At 53.3% G+C, this 22298-nt stretch overlaps 1 protein-coding gene across 1 annotated transcript in view; it reads right to left on the bottom strand.

The window, feature by feature from the left end:
• Nucleotides 1-18467, bottom strand: part of pnkp (polynucleotide kinase 3'-phosphatase) — a 77907-nt gene extending 59440 nt beyond the window's left edge. The window contains exons 1-3 of the mRNA XM_085984382.1: nt 18361-18467; nt 6236-6431; nt 5959-6005 (exon numbers count right to left, since the gene is read on the bottom strand). Coding sequence (XP_085840508.1) covers nt 5959-6005; nt 6236-6362 — 174 coding nt within the window. The 5' untranslated portion in view covers nt 6363-6431; nt 18361-18467. The remainder of the gene's footprint in view (nt 1-5958; nt 6006-6235; nt 6432-18360) is intronic.
• Nucleotides 18468-22298: the final 3831 nt, after the last annotated feature.

The raw sequence follows: 22298 nt of genomic DNA, 5'->3' as shown, positions 1-22298 counted from the left end.
ACATTGGAGTCAAATTACTATGTTCCTCAAAAAGACAGAAACAAACAACATAGAAACACAACCCAGTAAACTGTACAACACCAAAAAATCGTACAGATGGGCCAAAAACGACATGGAAAAATACCAGAAAACAATTAGCAATGCATCAACTCAAGCTCTCTTAGACACCTTTCTGGATAACATATACACTCACAATAAAGAAGGCGTAAACCGGGCAGTTAGTAAACTAAACAATATTTTTGATAATTTGGCAACAAATGCAAACTTGAAAGCTCGCAAGAACAAACCCAAAACAAAAAACTATGAAAAATGGTTTGACCGAGATTGCCATAACATGAGGAAAAAACTTAGAAAAATATCAAACCAAAAACACAGACATCCAGAAAACGAGGAACTACGCCTTACTTATTGTCAGACACTAACACAATACAGAAACACACTCAGAACCAAAAAAGAGCAATATATTAAGAATACACTCAGCTCCATGGAGGAATCCATTGATTCCAATTGTTTCTGGGAAAACTTGAAAACACTACACAAAAAACAACACGACGATTTGGCCATTCAAAATGGGGACACATGGGTAAACCACTTTGAAAAATTATACCAGAAAAACACACTAAGACCAGAGCAACACCAAATATGCAAAAAACTGGAAAAGCTAGAAATGGCCATAAAAGATAACCAAAACCCGCTGGACGCCATAATAACAGAAAAAGAACTTCTTGAAAAACTCAAGGACCTGCGACCAGGAAAAGCCTGCGGGACAGACGGCATACTAAACGAGATGATTAAACACACAGACAACAAAATGAAACTGGCTATCCTAAAACTCTTCAACTTGGTTCTGAGTGTCGGTTATTTCCCTGATATCTGGAACAAAGGACTCATAACGCCCATATACAAAAGTGGGGACAAAATCGACCCAAACAACTATCGAGGCATCTGTGTAAACAGTAACCTGGGGAAGGTATTCTGTAGCATCATAAACAAAAGACTTATAAACTTCCTTGAGGAGCACAATGTCTTGAGTAAAAGCCAAATTGGATTCCTGCCAAACTATAGAACATCCGATCATATCTTCACCCTACAGACCCTAATTGACAAACACGTTCACAATAACAAAAGCAAAATCTACGCATGCTTTGTAGATTTCCAGAAGGCTTTCGACTCCATCTGGCATGACGGTTTATTCCTGAAACTTATCGAAAGTGGGGTAGGAGGGAAAACATATGATGTAATTAAATCAATGTATACAAACAACAAATGTGCAGTTAAAATTGGAGACAAACAAACAAAATACTTCCCACAGGGGCGGGGGGTGACGCAGGGCTCGCCAATCTCACCGACACTCTTTAATATTTACATAAATGGATTGGCAAAACTACTTGAACAATCTACAGCACCCGGCCTCACCCTATATGAATCCAAGGTTAAATTCCTCCTCTATGCAGACGACCTGGTTCTGCTGTCACCTACTAAAGAGGGGCTACAGCAAAACCTGGACCTGCTGGAGTCGTACTGCCAGACTTGGGCCCTGACAATAAATCCCCAAAAAACCAAAGTCCTTGTGTTCCAGCAAAGATCCAAACATCAGGGACCCAAAATAAATTTCACAGTAGGAACAACCAAAATTGAACAAACCACTAACTACACATACTTGGGCTTAAAAATCAGTTCTACGGGAAACTTCAAACTGGCTGTGAATGAACTGAAAGAGAAAGCAAGAAGGGCTTTCTATGCCATCAAAAAATCAATCCAAATAGAAATCCCAATTAGCATTTGGCTCAAAATTTTCAAATCAGTAATTGAACCAATTGCACTCTATGGCAGTGAGGTATGGGGACCGCTAACTCAACAAGAATTTGCAAAATGGGACAAACACCCAATTGAGATCCTACATGCAGAATTCTGTAAAAGTATCCTCCGGACTCAAAGGAAAACAGTAAACAATGCATGCAGGGCGGAACTAGGCCAATATCCATTAATAATCACTATCCAAAAAAGAGCCACCAAATTTTGGAATCACCTACAAATGAGCAATCCCCAATGCTATCACTACGACGCCCTGAAATGCCAAGAGCTGACCATAAAGAAGAATACCCTCAGTCAACTAGTCCTGGGACTCAGTGAAGTAACTACTAACAATACTAACAATAACCAGCCCCAGGACAGTGACAGGGTAACACAAAGAATTCGACCCAACACAATCGTCGCTAAGCAAAAGGAAAAATATCTGACATATTGGGCAGAAACAACAAAAACCCAAAGCAAACTCAATTGCTACTTGGCCCTAAACAGACAATACAACATAGCTGATTACCTGACCATGGTAAAGGATAACAAACTGAGAAGAACCTTGACAAGGTACAGACTTAGCGAACATAGCCTAGCGATCGAAAAAGGCAGACACAGGCAGACCAGGCTGCCAAGAGAGGACAGGATATGCTCTCACTGCAGTCAGGGAGTGGTGGAGACAGAGATGCACTTCCTCACAGCTTGTGGAAAATATCAGGGCATCAGGGAGAATTTCTACCAAAAATTCTCACAAATATGCCCTGATTTCAGAAATCTGAATGACAACCAAAAACTCCCATTCCTACTGGGAGAGGAGAGAAGCTGTGTAACGCTGGCGGCGCACTATGTTGCAGCTTGCCATGAACAGAGGGACAACCAGTAAGCTAAGAAAAAAAATATATATAAACAATGCGAATGTATATTTATACACTCAGGGATATACCTGTTTATACACTGTATGAATAGAACTGCGTTTATGTGCTGAACCATAAATGTATTTTGATGCTTTGGCAACATAAGATGTAACTTATCATGCCAATAAAGCGATTTAAATTGTAAAAAAAAATTGGGAGGGGGGGGAGGGAGGGGGAGGGGAGGGAGGGGGGAGAGGGGAGGGAGGGGGAGGGGGGGGGAGAGGGGAGGGAGGGGGGAGAGGGGAGGGAGGGGGAGGGGGAGAGGGGAGGGAGGGGAGAGGGGAGGGAGGGGGAGAGGGGAGGGAGGGGGAGAGGGGAGGGAGGGGGAGAGGGGAGGAGGGGGAGAGGGGAGGGAGGGGGAGAGGGGAGGGAGGGGGAGGGGAGGGGAGAGGTGGGAGAGGGGGGGAGAGGGGAGGGCGGGGGAGGGGGAGGGAGGGGGAGAGAGGGAGGGGGAGGGGGAGGGGGGGAGGGAGGGGGGAGGGGAGGGGGGAGGGGAGGGGGGGGGGGGAGGGGAGGGGGGAGGGGAGGGGGAGAGGGGGGGAGGAGAGGGGAGGGAGGAGGGGGGGAGGGAGGGGGGAGGGAGGGACAGAGGGGAGGGACAGAGGGGAGGGAGGGACAGAGGGGAGGGAGGGACAGAGGGGAGGGAGGGAGGGAGGGAGCGGAGGGAGGGAGGAGGGAGGGAGGGAGGGGGGGAGGGAGGGGGGGAGGGAGGGGGGAGGGAGGGGGGAGGGAGGGGGGAGGGAGGGGGGAAGGGAGGGGGGAAGGGAGGGGGGAAGGGAGGGGGGAAGGGAGGGGGGGAAGGGAGGGGGGGGAGGGAGGGGGGGAGGGGGGAGGGAGGGGGGGAGGGAGGGAGGGGGGGGAGGGGGGGAGGGGAGGGAGGGGGGAGGGGAGGGAGGGGGGAGGGGAGGGAGGGGGGAGGGGAGGGAGGGGGGAGGGAGGGGGGAGGGAGGGGGGAGGGAGGGGGGAGGGGGGAGGGGAGGGGGGAGGGGAGGGGGGAGGGGGAGGGAGGGGGGAGGGGAGGGGGGAGGGAGGGGGGGGAGGGGAGGGGGGGAGGGAGGGGGGGGAGGGGAGGGGGGGGAGGGGAGGGGGAGGGAGGGGGAGGGAGGGGGGAGAGGGGGGGAGGGGGAGGGGGGGGAGGGGAGGGGGAGGGGAGGGGGGAGGGGAGGGGGGAGGGGAGGGGGGGGGAGGGGGGGGGGGGAGGGGGGAGGGGGAGGGGGGGGAGGGGGGGAGGGGAGGGAGGGGGGAGAGGGGAGAGGGGAGGGAGGGGGGAGAGGGGAGAGGGGAGGGAGGGGGGAGAGGGGGGGGGAGAGGGGAGGGAGGGGGGAGGGGAGGGGTGGGAGTGGAGGGAGGGGGGAGGGGTGGGAGGGGAGGGGAGGGAGGGGAGGGAGGGGGGGAGGGGAGGCGGGGAGGGGAGGGAGGGGGGAGGGGAGGGAGGGAGGGGGGGAGGGAAGGGGAGGGAGGGGGGAGGGAGGGGGGAGGGGGGAGGGGGGGGAGGGAGAGTGGAGGGAGAGTGGAGGGAGAGTGGAGGGAGAGTGGAGGGAGAGTGGAGGGAGGGAGAGTGGAGGGAGGGAGAGTGGAGGGAGGGGAGAGTGGAGGGAGGGAGAGTGGAGGGAGGGGGGGAGGGAGGGGGGAGGGGGTGAGGGAGGGGGGGAGGGGAGGGAGGGGAGGGGAGGGGGGAGGGGGGAGGGTAGGGGAGGGGGAGAGGGGAGGGGGGGGAGAGGGGAGGGAGGGGGAGAGGGGAGGGCGGGAGGGGGAGAGGGGGGGGAGGGAGGGAGGGGGAGAGGGGGGGGAGAGGGGAGGGAGGGGGAGAGGGGAAGGAGGGGGGAGGGCAGAGGATGGGGAGGGGGGGGGAGGGGGAGGGGGGAGAGGGGAGGGAGGGGGGGAGGGAGGGGGGGGGAGGGGAGGGGAGGGCGGGGGTGGGGGGAGGGCGGGGGTGGGGGAGGGAGAGGAGGGAGACAGAGCCAGAGGCAGAGAGAGAGAGACAGAGAGCGAGGCACGGAGATGAGGGCGAGGCACGGAGAGAGGGCGAGGCACGGAGAGAGGGCGAGACACGGAGAGAGGGCGAGACACGGAGAGAGGGCGAGACACGGAGAGAGGGCGAGACACGGAGAGAGGGCGAGACACGGAGAGAGGAGCGAGACACGGAGAGAGGGCGAGACACGGAGAGAGGGCGAGACACGGAGAGAGGGCGAGACACGGAGAGAGGGCGAGACACGGAGGGCGAGACACGGAGAGAGGGCGAGACACGGAGAGAGGACGAGACACGGAGAGAGGACGAGACACGGAGAGAGGGCGAGACACGGAGAGAGGGCGAGACACGGAGAGAGGGCGAGACACGGAGAGAGGGCGAGACACGGAGAGAGGGCGAGACACGGAGAGAGGGCGAGACACGGAGAGAGGGCGAGACACGGAGAGAGGGCGAGACACGGAGAGAGGGCGAGACACGGAGAGAGGGCGAGACACGGAGAGAGGGCGAGACACGGAGAGAGGGCGAGACACGGAGAGAGGGCGAGACACGGAGAGAGGGCGAGACACGGAGAGAGGGCGAGACACGGAGAGAGGGCGAGACACGGAGAGAGGGCGAGACACGGAGAGAGGGCGAGACACGGAGAGAGGGCGAGACACGGAGAGAGGGCGAGACACGGAGAGAGGGCGAGACACGGAGAGAGGGCGAGACACGGAGAGAGGGCGAGACACGGAGAGAGGGCGAGACACGGAGAGAGGGCGAGACACGGAGAGAGGGCGAGACACGGAGAGAGAGCGAGACGGAGAGAGAGCGAGACGGAGAGAGCGCGAGACGGAGAGGGAGCGAGACGGAGAGGGAGCGAGACGGAGAGGGAGCGAGACGGAGAGGGAGCGAGACGGAGAGGGAGCGAGACGGAGAGGGAGCGAGACGGAGAGGGAGCGAGAGACGGAGAGGGAGCGAGACGGAGAGGGAGCGAGACGGAGAGGGAGCGAGACGGAGAGGGAGCGAGACGGAGAGAGAGCGAGACGGAGAGAGAGCGAGACCGAGATGAGAGCGAGACCGAGAGAGAGCGAGACCGAGAGAGAGAGCGAGACGGAGAGAGCGAGACGGAGAGAGAGCGAGACGGAGAGAGAGCGAGACGGAGAGAGAGCGAGACGGAGAGAGCGAGAGACGGAGAGAGAGCGAGACGGAGAGAGAGCGAGACGGAGAGAGAGCGAGACGGAGAGAGAGCGAGAGAGAGAGAGAGACACAGAGAGAGAGAGAGCTCTCAGCGATCCCTACCTGCTTCACTGTGACGGTCTTGTTTCTGTAATCAGCCACCAGCTCCACTGTTGGGAGAAAGCACAGGAAGATCACAGTGAACGCCAGGACTGAGTCCCCACTCGGGCGCCAATCGCGCAGTCCCGGGATCTCCTGGCCCCCACCCGGTCACCCAGCAGCGAGAAAGAGCGAGGAGAGCGTCAGCCTCTCCGTCTAGGGCCGGATTTGACCCAGGTCCCCGAGGGGTGAAAGATCAACGTCTGAACCCAGACTGACCCTCCCCCGCCCCAGTTCCTACCTTGACTCCTCCCGCACTTCCTGTCGGTGATTCTGGTGCCTGGACCGCGTCCCAGGATCACGTGCGTGTTTTCTGGGAGAATAATGGGATCATGCAGCCCATCCTCACTGATAATGACGCACTCCATCGCCACGTCAACCCGGCCAGAGGTCAGACTGGCTGACACAAGGCCCGAGACACCAGCTGAACGGGACACCTGTTTGAACAGAAACAGATCGTCAGTACAAAGAATGACTCCCTCTCGTCTGGTACTGGCCCATGTGTGTCTCAGTGTCAGCTCCTGTACATGTACAGTACACAGCGGGTAAAAGGGAACGATTCACTCCCGTCTGGTACTGTAAGGCCCGTGTGTGTGTCTGCGTCAGCTCCTGTACCGGTACAGTACACAGCGGGTAAATGGGAACGATTCACTCCCGTCTGGTACTGTAAGGCCTGTGTGTGTGTCTGCGTCAGCTCCTGTACCGGTACAGTACACAGCGGGTAAAAGGGAACGATTCACTCCCGTCTGATATTGTACGGCCTGTGTGTGTCTCAGTGTCAGTTCCTGTACCTGTACAGCACACAGCGGGTAAATGGGAACGATTCACTCCCGTCTGGTACTGTACGGCCTGTGTGTGTCTCAGTGTCAGCTCCTGTACATGTACAGCACACAGCGGGTAAATGGGAACGATTCACTCCCGTCTGGTACTGTACGGCCTGTGTGTGTCTCAGTGTCAGCTCCTGTACCTGTACAGCACACAGCGGGTAAATGGGAATGATTCACTCCCGTCTGGTACTGTACGGCCTGTGTGTGTCTCAGTGTCAGCTCCTGTACCTGTACAGCACACAGCGGGTAAATGGGAACGATTCACTCCCGTCTGGTACTGTACGGCCTGTGTGTGTCTCAGTGTCAGCTCCTGTACCTGTACAGCACACAGCAGGTAAAAGGGAACAATTCACTCCCGTCGGATATTGTACGGCCTGTGTGTGTCTCAGTGTCAGTTCCTATAACTGTATGGTACACAGTGAGTAAAAGGGAACGATTCACTCCCATCTGGGACTGTACGGCCTGTGTGTGTCTCAGTGTCAGCTCCTGTACCTGTACAGTACACAGCGGGTAAAAGGGAACAATTCACTCCCGTCGGATATTGTACGGCCCGTGTGTGTCTCAGTGTCAGTTCCTATAACTGTATGGTACACAGTGAGTAAAAGGGAACGATTCACTCCCATCTGGGACTGTACGGCCTGTGTGTGTCTCAGTGTCAGCTCCTGTACATGTACAGTACACAGTGAGTAAAAGGGAACGATTCACTCCCATCTGGGACTGTACGGCCTGTGTGTGTCTCAGTGTCAGCTCCTGTACCTGTACAGTACACAGCGGGTAAAAGGGAACGATTCACTCCTGTCTGGTACTGTAAGGCCCATGTGTGTGTGTCTCAGTGTCAGTTACTGTACCTGTACAGTACACAGTGGGTAAAAGGGAGCGATTCACTCCCATCTGGTACTGTATGGCCCGTGTGTGTGTCTCAGTGTCAGCTCCTGTACCTGTACAGTACACAGCGGGTAAAAGGGAACGATTCACTCCCGTCGGATACTGTACGGCCTGTGTGTGTCTCAGTGTCAGCTCCTGTACATGTACAGTATACAGCAGGTAAAACGGAACGATTCACCCCCGTCTGGTACTGTACGGCCCGTGTGTGTCTCAGTGTCAGTTCCTATACCTGTACGGTACACAGCGGGTAAAAGGGAACGATTCACTCCCGTCGGATACTGTACGGCCCGTGTGTGTGTCTTAGTGTCAGTTCCTGTATGTGTACAGCACACAGTGGGTAAAAGGGAACGATTCACTCCTGTCTGGTACTGTCCGGCCCGTGTGTGTCTCAGTGTCAGTTCCTATACCTGTACAGTACACAATGGGTAAAAGGGGATGATTCACTCCCGTCTGGTACTGTACGGCCCGTGTGTGTGTCACAGTGTACGTTCCTGTACCTGTACAGTACACAGCGGGTAAAAGGGAGCGATTCACTCCCGTCTGGGACTGTACGGCCCGTGTGTGTGTCACAGTGTACGTTCCTGTACCTGTACAGTACACAGCGGGTAAAAGGGAGCGATTCACTCCCGTCTGGGACTGTACGGCCTGTGTGTATCTCAATTTCTCCTTATTTACTCTATTAAAACCCGTCATAATTTTAAACACCTCAGGTAAATCCCTCCTTCTCTGCTCCAATGGGAACAATCCCAGCATCTCCAGTCTCTCCAGATTGACTGAGGTCTCTCATCCCTGGTACCATTCTAGTAAATCTCCTCTGCACCCTCGCCAAGGCCTTGACATCCTTCCTAAAGTGCGGTGCCTAGAAATGAACACCATACTCCAGCTGGGGCCTAACCAGTGTTTTATAAAGGTTCAGCATAACTTCCTTGCCTGCATGTATGATATTTTTAGTTATAATGTACATAATATCTCTGCTCTCCCACTCCATATCTGTGCACAGTTCTGGTCTCCATATTATAAAAAAAGATATAGAGGCACTGGAGAAGGCGCAAAAAAGCTTTACGAGGATGATACCAGAACTGAGAGGTTATATCTATCAGGAACGATTGAACAGGCTGGGGCTCTGTTCTCTAGAAGAGAAGGCTGAGGGGTCACCTGATGGAGGTCTTTGAGATTATGAAAGGGTTCGATAGGGTAGACGTAGAGAAGATGTTTCCCCTTGTGGGCAAGACCAGAAATAGGGGCCCATCAATAGAAGATAGTCACTAATAAATCCAATAGGGAATTCAGGAGGTACTTCTTTACCCAGAGAGGGGTGAGAATGTGGAACTCGCTACCACAAGAACATAAGAAATAGGAGCAGGAGTCGGCCATTCGGCCCCTCGAGCCTGCTCCGCCATTCAATGAGAACATGGCTGATCTTCGATCTCATCTCCACCTTCCTGCACTATAGAGAACTGGTTGGCAGACAGGAAGCAAAGAGTTGGAATGAACGGGTCTTTTTCCGAGTGGCAGGCAGTGACTTGTGGGGTACCGCAGGGATCAGTCCTTGGACCCCAGCTATTCACAATATATATAAATGATCTAGACAAGGGAACTAGATGTAATATCTTCAAATTTGCAGACGACACAAAGCTGGGTGGGCGTGTGTGCTGTGAGGAAGATGCCGAGAAACTCCAGGATGATTTGGACAGGTTGGGTGATTGGGCAGAAACATGGCAGATGCAATATAACGTGGATCAATGTAAGGTTATCCACTTTGGTGGCAAAAACAGGAAGGCAGATTATTATCTGAATGGCAATAGATTGGGAGAAGGGGAAGTGCAACGAGACCTGGGTGTCCTTGTGCACCAGTCGTTGAAGGTAAGCATGCAGGTGCAGCAGGCGGTTAAGAAGGCAAATGGTATGTTGGCCTTCGTAGTGAGAGGATTCAAGTACAGGAGCAAGGATGTCTTGCTGCAGTTGTACAGGGCCTTGGTGAGACCACACCTTGAGTATTGGGTGCAGTTTTGGTCGCCTTATCTGAGGAAGGATGTTCTTGCCATGGAAGGAGTTCAGTGAAGATTCACCAGGCTGATACCTGGGATGGCAGGAATGACGTATGAGGAGAGATTGGGTCGATTGGGCTTATACTCGCTGGAGTTTAGAAGAATGAGAGGTGATCTCATTGAAACTTATAAAATTCTGACAGGACTGGACAGACTAGATGCAGGAAGGATGTTCCCGATGGTCGGGGAGTCCAGAACCAGGGTCACAGTCTAAGGATAAGGGGTAAGCCATTTAGGACTGAGATGAGGAAGAATTTCTTCACCCAGAGAGTGGTGAACCTGTGGAATTCTCTACCACAGAAGGCAGTGGAGGCCAATTCATTAAATATGTTCAAGAAAGAGTTGGATATATTTCTTAAGGCTAAAGGGATCAAGGGATATGGGGAGAAGGCAGGGACAGGGTACTGAATTTGGATGGTCAGCCATGATCTCATTGAATGGCGGAGCAGGCTCGAGGGGCCGAATGGCCTATTCCTGCTCCTATCTTCAATGTTTCTATGTTTCTATCCCCATATCCCTCGATTCCCTTAATATTCAAAAATCTATCGCTCTCGGTCCTAATATACTCAACGACTGAGCCTCCACAGCCCCCTGGGGCAGAGAATCCCAAAGATTCACCATCCTCTGAGTGCAGCACGGGTTAGATACAGTATAAATCTCTCTCCATACTGTTCCATCAAGTACTCCCTGTGCTGGTATAGCAAATGTTAGATGCAGAGTAAAGCTCCCTTTAAATTGCTCCATCAAACACTCCCAGGACATGTACAGCAAAGGTTAGATACAGAGTAATTCCCATACACTGCCCCATCAAACATTTCCAAAGCAGGTACAGCCCATGTTTGATATAGATTAAAACGCCCTCTGCACTGTCCCATCAAACACTTCTAAGGCAAGCACAGCACCGGTTAGATACAGAGTAAAGCTCAGGCTATGGGTCAGTGTAGAAGGAGTTTTACTCTGTATCTAACCCCTGCTGTACCTGCTATGAAAATTTTTGATGGACAGTGTAGAGGGAGCTTTACTCTGTATCTAATCGGTGCTGTACCTGCCCTGGGAGTGTTTGATGGGACAGTGTAGAGGGAGCTTTACTCTGTATCTAACCCGTGCTGTACCTGCCCTGGGAGTGTTTGATGGGACAGTGTAGAGGGAGCTTTACTCTGTATCTAATCGGTGCTGTACCTGCCCTGGGAGTGTTTGATGGGACAGTGTAGAGGGAGCTTTACTCTGTATCTAACCCGTGCTGTACCTGCCCTGGGAGTGTTTGATGGGACAGTGTAGAGGGAGCTTTACTCTGTATCTAACCCGTGCTGTACCTGCCCTGGGAGTGTTTGACGGGACAGTGTAGAGGGAGCTTTACTCTGTATCTAACCTGTGCTGTACCTGCCCTGGGAGTGTTTGATGTGGCATTGTGGAGAGAGCTTTACTCTGTATCTAACCCGTGCTGTACCTGCCCTGGGAGTGTTTGACAGGACAGTGTAGAGAGAGCTTTACTCTGTATCTAACCCGTGCTGTACCTGCCCTGGGAGTGTTTGATGGGACAGTGTAGAGGGAACTTTACTCTGTATCTAATCGGTGCTGTACCTGCCCTGGGAGTGTTTGATGGGACAGTGTAGAGGGAGCTTTACTCTGTATCTAACACGTGCTGTACCTGCCCTGGGAGTGTTTGATGGGACAGTGTAGAGGGAGCTTTACTCTGTATCTAACCTGTGCTGTACCTGCCCTGGGAGTGTTTGATGGGACAGTGCAGAGGGAGCTTTACTCTGTATCTAACCCGTGCTGTACCTGCCCTGGGTGTGTTTGATGGGACAGTGTAGAGGGAGCTTTACTCTGTATCTAACCCGTGCTGTACCTGCCCTGGGAGTGTTTGATGGGACAGTGTAGAGGGAGCTTTACTCTGTATCTAACCTGTGCTGTACCTGCCCTGGGAGTGTTTGATGGGACAGTGCAGAGGGAGCTTTACTCTGTATCTAACCCGTGCTGTACCTGCCCTGGGTGTGTTTGATGGGACAGTGTAGAGGGAGCTTTACTCTGTATCTAACCCGTGCTGTACCTGGCCTGACAGTGTTTGATGGGACAGTGTAGAGGGAGCTTTACTCTGTATCTAACCCGTGCTGTACCTGCCCTGGGAGTGTTTGATGGGACAGTGTAGAGGGAGCTTTACTCTGTATCTAACCCGTGCTGTACCTGCCCTGGGAGTGTTTGATGGGACAGTGTAGAGGGAGCTTTACTCTGTATCTAACCTGTGCTGTACCTGCCCTGGGAGTGTTTGATGGGACAGTGCAGAGGGAGCTTTACTCTGTATCTAACCCATGCTGTACCTGCCCTGGGTGTGTTTGATGGGACAGTGTAGAGGGAGCTTTACTCTGTATCTAACCCGTGCTGTACCTGGCCTGAGAGTGTTTGATGGGACAGTGTAGAGGGAGCTTTACTCTGTATCTAACCCGTGCTGTACCTGCCCTGGGAGTGTTTGATGGGACAGTGTAGAGGGAGCTTTACTCTGTATCTAACCCGTGCTGTACCTGCCCTGGGAGTGTTTGATGGGACAGTGTAGAGGGAGCTTTACTCTGTATCTAACCCGTGCTGTACCTGCCCTGGGAGTGTTTGATGGGACAGTGTAGAGGGAGCTTTACTCTGTATCTAACCCATGCTGTACCTGCCCTGGGAGTGTTTGATGGGACAGTGTAGAGAGAGGTTTACTCTGTATCTAACCCGTGCTGTACCTGCCCTGGGAGTGTTTGATGGGACAGTGTAGAGGGAGCTTTACTCTGTATCTAACCCGTGCTGTACCTGCCCTGGGAGTGTTTGATGGGACAGTGTAGAGGGAGCTTTACTCTGTATCTATCCCGTGCTGTACCTGCCCTGGGAGTGTTTGATGGGACAGGATGGAGGGAGCTTTACTCTGTATCTAACCCATGCTGTACCTGCCCTGGGAGTGTTTGATGGGACAGTGTAGAGGGAGCTTTACTCTGTATCTAACCCGTGCTGTACCTGCCCTGGGAGTGTTTGATGGGACAGTGCAGAGGGAGCTTTACTCTGTATCTAACCCGTGCTGTACCTGCCCTGGGAGTGTTTGATGGGACAGTGTAGAGGGAGCTTTACTCTGTATCTAACCCGTGCTGTACCTGCCCTGGGAGTGTTTGATGGGGCAGTGTAGAGGGAGCTTTACTCTGTATCTAACCCGTGCTGTACCTGCCCTGGGAGTGTTTGATGGGACAGTGTAGAGGGAGCTTTATTCTGTATCTAACCTGTGCTGTACCTGCCCTGGGAGTGTTTGATGGGACAGTGTAGAGGGAGCTTTATTCTGTATCTAACCTGTGCTGTACCTGCCCTGGGAGTGTTTGATGGGACAGTGTCGAGGGAGCTTTACTCTGTATTTATGTTTCAGAGAGTGGCATTGAGCCAGGGTTCCTGCTCCTGATCACTGTCGAGTGACCCCTGGGTTTGGGATTTAGCTTGGGTTCCTGCAGGAGTCGGCTATTCATCCCCTCGAGCCTGCTCCGTCATTCAATAAGATCATGGCTGATCATCTTCCTCATCTCCACTTTCCTGCCCGATCCCCATATCCCTTGATTCCCTTAATATTCAAAAATCTATCGATCTCTGTCTTGAATATACTCAACGACTGAGCCTCCACAGCCCTCTGGGGTGGAGAATACCAAAGATTCACCGCCCTCTGAGTGAAGAAATTTCTCCTCATCTCAGTCCTAAATGGCCGACTCCTTATTCTGAGACTGTGACCCCTGGTTCTAGACTCCCCAGCCAGGGGAAACATCCTCCCTGCATCTACCCTGTCAAGCCCTGTGAGAATTTTGTATGTTTCGATGAGATCACCTCTCATTCTTCTAAACTCTAGAGAATATCGGCCTAGTCGACCCAATCTCTCCTCATAGGACAATCCCCCCCCATCCCAGGAATCAGTCTGGTGAACCTTCGTTGCACTCTACAGAAGTGCCAGGCAATGACTATCTCCAACAAGCGAGAGTCTAACCACCTCCCCTTGACATTCAGCGGTATTACCATTGCCAAATCCCCCACCATCAACATCCTGGGGGGTCACCATTGACCAGAAACTTAACTGGACCAGCCACTTAAATACTGTGGCAACAAGAGCAGGTCAGAGGCTGGGTATTCTGTGGCGAGTGTCTCACCTCCTGACTCCCCAAAGCCTTTCCACCATCTACAAGGCACAAGTCAGGAGTGTGATGGAATACTCTCCACTTGCCTGGATGAGTGCAGCTCCAACAACACTCAAGAAGCTCGACACCATCCAGGACAAAGCAGCCCGCTTGATTGGCACCTCATCCACCACCTTAAACATTCACTCCCTCCACCACCGGCGTACCGTGGCTGCAGTGTGTACCATCGACAAGATGCACTGCAGCAACTCCCAAACCCGCGACCGTTTCCACCTAGAAGGACATGGGCAGCAGGCACATGGGAACACCACCACCTCCAAGTTCCCCTCCAAGTCACACACCATCCTGACTTGGAAGTATATCGGCCGTTCCTTCATCGTCGCTGGGTCAAAGTCCTGGAACTCCCTCCCTAACAGCACTGTGGGAGTACCTTCACCACACGGACTGCAGCGGTTCAAGAAGGCGGCTCACCACCACCTTCCCGAGGGCAACTAGGGATGGGCAATAAATGCTGGCCTTGCCAGCGACACCCAGATCCCAGGAACTAATTTTAAAAAACCTCCCTCTGTGGCAAGTATATCCTTCCTTAGGTAAGGAGACCAAATCTGTACACAATACTCCAGGTGTGGTCTCACCAGGGCCCTGTATAATTGCAGTAAAACGTCTTAACTCTTATACTCAAATCCTCTCATACCAATGTCCCCTCTAATTATTTTTTGGGTGCGCGGCCCATTCAAATTTCTGGGCATGCGCGTTTTTTCCCCATTGTGAAGGCGGCAGGCGGCCTGCGTGGTCCCTCCAGACAACTGCACACAATACTCAAGGTGTGGTCTCACCAAGGCCCTGTACAACTGCAGCAAGACATCCTTGTTCCTGTACTCAAACCCTCTCGCTACGAAGGCCAACATACCATTTCCCCATCTTAACATGAACTTTGCTCACTACGACAGGGAGTGGTCGAGGCGAAAATAGCACACATGCATTTAAGGGAAAGCTAGATAAGCACATGAGGGAGAAAGGAATAGAAGGAGATGTTGATGGGGGTGAGATGAAGAGGGGGGTGGGGAGGAGGCTGGTGTGGAGCATAAACACTATTTGGGTCGATTGGGCTTATACTCGCTGGAGTTTAGAAGAATGAGAGGGGATCTCATTGAAACTTGTAAAATTCTAACAGGACTAGACAGACTCGATGCAGGAAGGATGTTCCAGATGGCCGGGGAGTCCAGAACCAGGGGTCACAGTCTAAGGATAAGGGGTAAGCCATTTAGGACAGAGATGAGGAGGAATTTCTTCACCCAGAGAGTGGTGAACCTGTGGAATTCTCTACCACACACAGCAGTTGAGGCCAATTCATTCGCTGAAGGTAAGCATGCAGGTGCAGCAGGCGGTTAAGAAGGCAAATGGTATGTTGGCCTTCGTAGCGAGAGGGTTTGAGTACAGGAACAAGGATGTCTTGCTGCAGTTGTACAGGGCCTTGGTGAGACCACATCTTGAGTATTGTGTGCAGTTTTGGTCGCCTTATCTGAGGATATTCTTGCCATGGAAGGAGTGCAGCGAAGATTCACCAGACTGATAGCTGGGATGGCAGGAATGATGTATGAGGAGAGATTGGGTCGATTGGGCTTATACTCGCTGGAGTTTAGAAGAATGAGAGGGGATCTCATTGAAACTTATAAAATTCTGACAGGACTGGACAGACTAGATGCAGGGAGGATGTTCCCGATGGCCGGGGAGTCCAGAACCAGGGGTCACAGTCTAAGGATAAGGGGTAAGCCATTTAGGACAGAGATGAGGAGGAATTTCTTCACCCAGAGAGTGGGGAACCTGTGGAATTCTCTACCACAGAAGGCAGTGGAGGCCAATTCATTAAATATATTCAAGAAGGAGTTGGATATATTTCTTAAGGCTAAAGGGATCCAGGGATATGGGGAGAAGGCAGGGACAGGGTACTGAATTTGAATGATCAGCCATGATTTCATTGAATGGTGGAGCAGGCTCGAGGGGCCGAATGGCCGACTCCTGCTCCTATCTTCCTTGTTTCTATGTTTCTACACCGGCATGGAGCACAATAGCAAAATACTGCGGATGCTGGAAATCTGACACAAGAACAGGAAACGCTGGAAAAACTCAGCAGGCCAGGCAGCATCGGTGGAAAGAGAAGCGGAGTGAACGTTTCAGGTCGAAGACCTTTCGTCAGAACTGGAAAAAAAGCAGGAAAAGGAACAGGTTTTTAAGCAAGTGTAGGGGCTGGGAAAGGGGGGAGGGGATGAAAGAACAAAAGGGAAGGTCTGTGATAGGGTGGAGGGCAGCAGACGAAAAGAGCCATTAATAAGAGATATTCAAGGCGAGACGAGATGGTAATGGGACAGGTAAGGAGACGAAGGATGGCTCTAGATGGAGTGTGAAATGGGCCGGCAGAGTGAGAGGCAGCTGCCATGTGGGGAAAAAAAAGCACAAACAAAAAGTGTGGATAAAAAATATATGTGATAGGGGCCGAGATTATGATCTGAAATTGTTGAACTCGATGTTGACTCCAGAGGGCTGTAGAATGCCTAATCGAAAGATGAGGTGCTGTTCCTCGAACTTACGCTGAGCTTCCGTGGAACAGTGTAAGAGGCCGAGGGCGGTGAGGTCTGAATGGCCTGTTTCTGTGTGGTATGTTCTATGCAGTTTCCATAGTGTCTTTCACGGCCTCAGGTCGTCCCAACGCGCTTTACAACCAATGAAGTACTTTTTGAAGTGTGGTCACTGTTGTAATGTAGGAAACGCGGCAGCCAATTTGCGCACAGCAAGCTCCCACAAACAGCAACGTGATAATGACCAGATAATCCGTTTTTTCAGGCTTTGTTTGAGGAATAAATATAGGACGCAGGAACTCCGCCCTGCTCTTCCTCCAATAGTGGCTGTGGGATCTTTCACATCCACCTGAGCGGGCAGATGGAGCCTTGGTTTAACGTCTCATCCGACAGTGCAGCTCTCCCTCAGTACTGACCCTCCGACAGTGCAGCGCTCCCTCAGTACTGCCCCTCCGACGGTGCAGCGCTCCCTCAGTACTGCCCCTCCGACAGTGCAGCGCTCCCTCAGTACTGCCCCTCCGACAGTGCAGCGCTCCCTCAGTACTATCCCTCCGACAGTGCGGCGCTCCCTCAGTACTGCCCCCCGACAGTGCGGCGCTCCCTCAGTACTGCCCCTCCGACACTGCGGCGCTCCCTCAGTACTGCCCCTCCGACAGTGCGGCGCTCCCTCAGTACTGCCCCTCCGACGGTGCGGCACTCCCTCAGTACTGACCCTCCGACAGTGCGGCACTCCCTCAGTACTGCCCCTCCGACAGTGTAGCGCTCCCTCAGTACTGCCCCCCGACAGTGCAGCGCTCCCTCAGTACTGCCCCTCCGACAGTGCCGCGCTTCCTCAGTACTGCACCTCCGACAGTGCAGCGCTCCCTCAGTACTGCCCCTCCAACAGTGCAGCGCTCCCTCAGTACTGCTCCTCCGACAGTGCAGTGCTCCCTCAGTACTGCCTCTCCGACAGTGCAGCGCTCCCTCAGTATTGCCCCTCCGACAGTGCCGCGCTCCCACAGTACTGCCCGTCCGACAGTGCCGCGCGCCCTCAGTACTGCCCGTTCGACAGTGCCATGCTCCCTCAGTACTGCCCGTCCGACAGTGTGGCACTCCCTCAGTACTGCCCCTCAGAAAGTGCGGCGCTCTCTCAGTACTGACCCTCCGACTGTGCAGCACTCCCTCAGTACTGACCCTTCAACAGTGCAGCGCACCCTCAGTACTGCCCCTCCGACAATTCAGCGCTCCCTCAATGCTGCCCCTCCGACAGTGCAGCGCTCCCTCAGTACTGACCCTCCGACAGTGCAGCGCTCCCTCAGTACTGCCCCTCCGACAATTCAGCGCTCCCTCAATGCTGCCCCTCCGACAGTGCAGCGCTCCCTCAGTACTGACCCTCCGACAGTGCAGCGCTCCCTTACTGCCCCTCCGACAGTGCAGCGCTCCCTCAGTACTGCCCCTCCGACAGTGCAGCGCTCCCTCAGTACTGCCCCTCCGACAGTGCAGCGCTCCCTCAGTACTGCCCCTCCGACAGTGCAGTGCTTCCTCAGTGCAGGCACAGGAGTGTTACGATGGGAAATGCCTAAGTAAACACATCAGGCTGCAGCGCCCCCAGAGTTACAATGTAGAAATGCCTATGTAAACATGTCACGCTGAAGCGCCCCACGAGTTATAATGAGGAAATGCCTATGTGAACATGTCACCCGCACCCCCAGAGTTACAATGGGGAAACGCCTATGTAAACATGTCACGCGGCGGCGCGGTCACTGCAGCTCCTATCAGAAATGTGGAGCTGGGAGTTTAAACTGGTGAAATAAAGTTGTGTGTGGAGGCAGGGTGTGTGCTGTAGCTTAGATGGATGCCATGTCTGTCCCTTCCCGCACTGATAGGAAGGTTATAATGGGAGCACCAGACTCACCTCGGGACCGTGCCTTCACCCGCGGGCGCCGGCCGCTACGGTCAACGGCATTTGCGCATGCGTGTGACCTCCGGCGCCCCCCTCCTGCTCTCTTCCACCTGGATGTGACGCGAAAAAGGGTAACGTCCTCACGCACGTACGTCACCGGCGCGCCATCTTGTTGAGGGATGAGCGCGCCGTCCTTCAGATGTAAGTAAGCCATCTTGGTAAGGGCAGGACGCGCCATAGCGGTGAAGGAAGGAGCCAGCGTCTTTCCCCCCCACACACAACCCTTCCCGTCCGCCATCTTAGGTGAGGCAGTGGCAAAAAAAAAACGTCCAAGCCATGTTGGTGCAGGATGGAGGCCCTGAAACGTTAACTCTGTTTTAACAACAGAAAATGCTGGAAAAACTCAGCAGGCCAGGCAACATCCGTGGAGACGCACGCATGCTCGCACGTAGACACAAATGACACGTACACATGCATGCACAATGGAACTCACACTCGAGCGAACGAGCAAACGAACGAACGGATGATTGAATGGGTTAACGATGCCAGTAGGCCTGGCGTGATACGGGGTTTTTTTTCTTGGTTTATTGAAATCGTGGTAGATTGTATTGTAAATATTATTGATTTATTTGTAAAAATTTATCATTGCATTATATTGTTAACCATAAAGCTGTTTTTTAAGGCTTTATTCTTTTCTTGTTGTGGTCAATGGATGTAATGGATTTACTTTGTAATTGATGAGTTGTATAAGTACTGTTGTACTTGAATAAAGAATAAAAACAGTAAATGTGGGGAAAAAAAACATCCGTGGAGAGAAATTAGAGTTGACGTTTCGGGTCTAACCCTTTTTCAAAGCCGAAACGTCGACTCTAATTTATCTCCACGGATGTTGCCTGGCCTGCTGAGTTTTTCCAGCATTTTCTGTTGTTATTTCGGATTTCCAGCATCTGCAGTATTTTGCTATCGTTAACTCTGTTTTTCTCTTCACAGATGCTGCCTGACCTGCTGAGTATCTCCAGCATTTTCTGTTTTTATGTAAGTTTACAGTAATGGCTGTTTTTCCATCCCTCCCCTTCCGTGATGGAGCCCACCCGCGCCCCCGCCCCCTAATGTACAGTGGACCTGGTGAAGTCAAGTGTCCGCCATCTTGGTGATGGAGCACCGCCCTGCCTTGCCCTGCCCCTCCATGTAAAGTGGATCGAGTGAAAGTGAGGCACGGGCATCTTGGTGCTGGAGCCCAGGTCCAACCTCCTCCTAATATAAAGTGGGCCTGGTGAAGCCGAGGCGCCGCCATCTTGGCGATGGAGTAACCCCCCTCCAATGTAAAGTGGGTCGGGTGAAAGGGAGGCGCCGCCATCTTGATGATGGACTGGAGAGGCGCCCCCTAATGTACAGTGGGCCTGGTGAAGTGGAGCCGCCGCCATCTTGATGATGGACTGGAGGGGCGCCCCCTACTGCACAGTGGGCCTGGTGAAGCGGAGCCGCCGCCATCTTTGTGATGGAATCAGGCCCCATCCCCAAATGTAAAGTGGGTTGGGTGAAGCCAGGAAGCTGCCATCTTGATGATGGACTCCTGCGGGGGGGCCCCCACCCCCTAATGTACAGTGGGCCTGGTGAAGCCAAGGGGTTGTCGTCTTGGTGACTCTCTTTTGAAAGTTACTGTTGAATCTGCTTCCATCGCCCTTTCAGGCAGCGCGTTCCAGATCACAACAACTGATGCGCTATCAATTACTCATAAAAGACGGAGAGTTAGGAGAGTAACTAAAAGGCTTTTATTAGCAAAGAACAGAGCATGCCTCTCGTGGTTGACTGGGTTCCAAGAAGGCAGGGGGCTGCAGAGCAGTCACCTTTATACCTGGGTCTGTGGGTGGAGCCAGGGGCGGAGCCAGCAGAGACATGCTGAGGCATGCATAGGTACAACAGTGTGCAACAACAACAACAACGGTGAACAACAATAACAGTGGTTTACCACATTCACCCCTTGTTTAAAATTGAGTCCGGCGGGGTGAAGTGTACTAAAGGTTCGTGTAAGTAAGTCTATCAGGTGGCCTTGTATGCCGTCCTGATCGTCGTGGTGGCGGCGGTGATGGTGCAGCATCCAACGTTGAATCAGGCGTCTCATTGAGTGGTTGGGTGGTCAATGACGGGTCCTGGGGCTGCGGCATGCCGTCTAGCGGGGTTGGGTTGTGGGTAGTGGTGGATGGCAATGGTAGTGTTTCAGGGGCACCCGAAGGTGCGAGATCTCGTGTGGAGGCTGTGTCCTCCCGCCCGTCCGGGTACGCTACGTAAGCGTACTGGGGGTAGGCGTGGGTAGCGGTGGGTGGCGAAGGAGGTGTTTCGGGAGCACCCGAAGGTGCGAGGTCTCGTATGGAGACTGTGCCCTCCCGCCTGTCCGGGTACACCACGTAAGCATACTGAGGGTTGGCATGGAGGAGGCTCACCCTCTCGACCAGGGGGTCCGTCTTATGGGACCTCACGTGCTTCCGCAGTAGGACGGGTCCTGGAGAAGTCAGCCATGTCGGTAACGAGATCCCCGATGTGGACTTCCTGGGGAAGGAGAACATTCTCTCATGAGGGGTGGCATTGGTGGCTGTACAGAGCAGTGACCGAATGGAATGGAGCGCCGCAGGGAGGACCTCCTGCCAGCGAGAGGTCGGAAGGCCCTTAGATTTCAAGTTTAAAAGGACTGCCTTCCAGACCGTCGCATTCTCCCTTTGCACCTGGCCATTCCCCCGGGGGTTGTAGCTGGTGGTCCTGCTTGTAGCAATACCTCTCGCGAGCAGGTACTGACGAAGTTCGTCGCTCATAAAGGATGAGCCCCTGTCGCTATGAATATAGCTAGGGAAACCGAACAAGGCGAAGAGGTCATTCAGACATTTAATGACCGTGGTACTGGTCATGTCTGAGCAAGGGATGGCAAACGGGAAATGGGAGTACTCGTCAATTATGTTGAGGAAGTACACATTGCGGTCAGAGGAGGGGAGGGGCCCTTTAAAATCGACGCTCAGCCATTCAAAGGGGCGCGTGGCTTTGATCAGGCTTGCTCTGTCTGGCCTATAAAAATGCGGTTTGCACTCGGCACAGATTTGGCAGTTCCTGGTCATGGTCCTGACCTCCTCGATGGAGTAGGGCAGGTTACGGGATTTGATGAAGTGAAAAAACCTGGTGACCCCCGGGTGGCAGAGGTCATTGTGGAGGGTCTTCAGTCTATCAACCTGCGCGTTGGCGCATGTACCACGTGATAGGGCATCTGGGGGCTCATTGAGTTTCCCGGGCCGGTACAAGATATCGTAATTGTAGGTGGAGAGTTCGATTCTCCACCTCAAGATCTTGTCATTCTTGATTTTGCCCCTCTGCTTATTATTAAACATAAAAGCTACTGAACGCTGGTCAGTGAGCAGGGTAAATCGTTTTCTGGCCAGGTAATGCCTCCAATGTCGCACAGCTTCCACAATGGCCTGGGCCTCCTTTTCGACAGAGGAGTGTCGAATCTCGGGGCCCTGGAGGGTCCTTGAGAAGAAGGCCACGGGTCTCCCCGCCTGGTTAAGGGTTGCAGCTAGGGCAAAGTCGGATGCGTCGCTCTCCACTTGGAAAGTGATGGACTCATCCACTGCGTGCATCGTGGCCCTCGCAATATCTCTTTTTATGAGAGTGAAGGCTGCACAGGCCTCTGCTGTCAGGGGGAAGGAGGTGGACTTGATGAGGGGTCTGGCTTTGTCCGCATAGTTGGGCACCCACTGAGCATAGTACGAGAAAAACCCTAGGCATCTCTTCAGTGCTTTTTGGCAGTGGGGGAGGGGGAGCTCCATAAGGGGGCGCATCCTGTCGGGGTCGGGGCCGATGACTCCGTTCTCCACTACACAGCCAAGAATGGCAAGGCGCGTGGTACGAAACATACATTTGTCCTTGTTGTATGTTAGGTTCAGCCGCTGGGCCGTACGGAGGAATTT

This window comes from Somniosus microcephalus, chromosome 4 (assembly GCF_052327205.1).
Source record: "Somniosus microcephalus isolate GS21.2 chromosome 4, FLI_Smic_1.0, whole genome shotgun sequence".
Lineage (NCBI taxonomy): Eukaryota > Metazoa > Chordata > Chondrichthyes > Squaliformes > Somniosidae > Somniosus > Somniosus microcephalus.
Note: the sequence above shows the minus strand (reverse complement) of the source record. Positions and strands in the feature narration are given on the sequence as shown.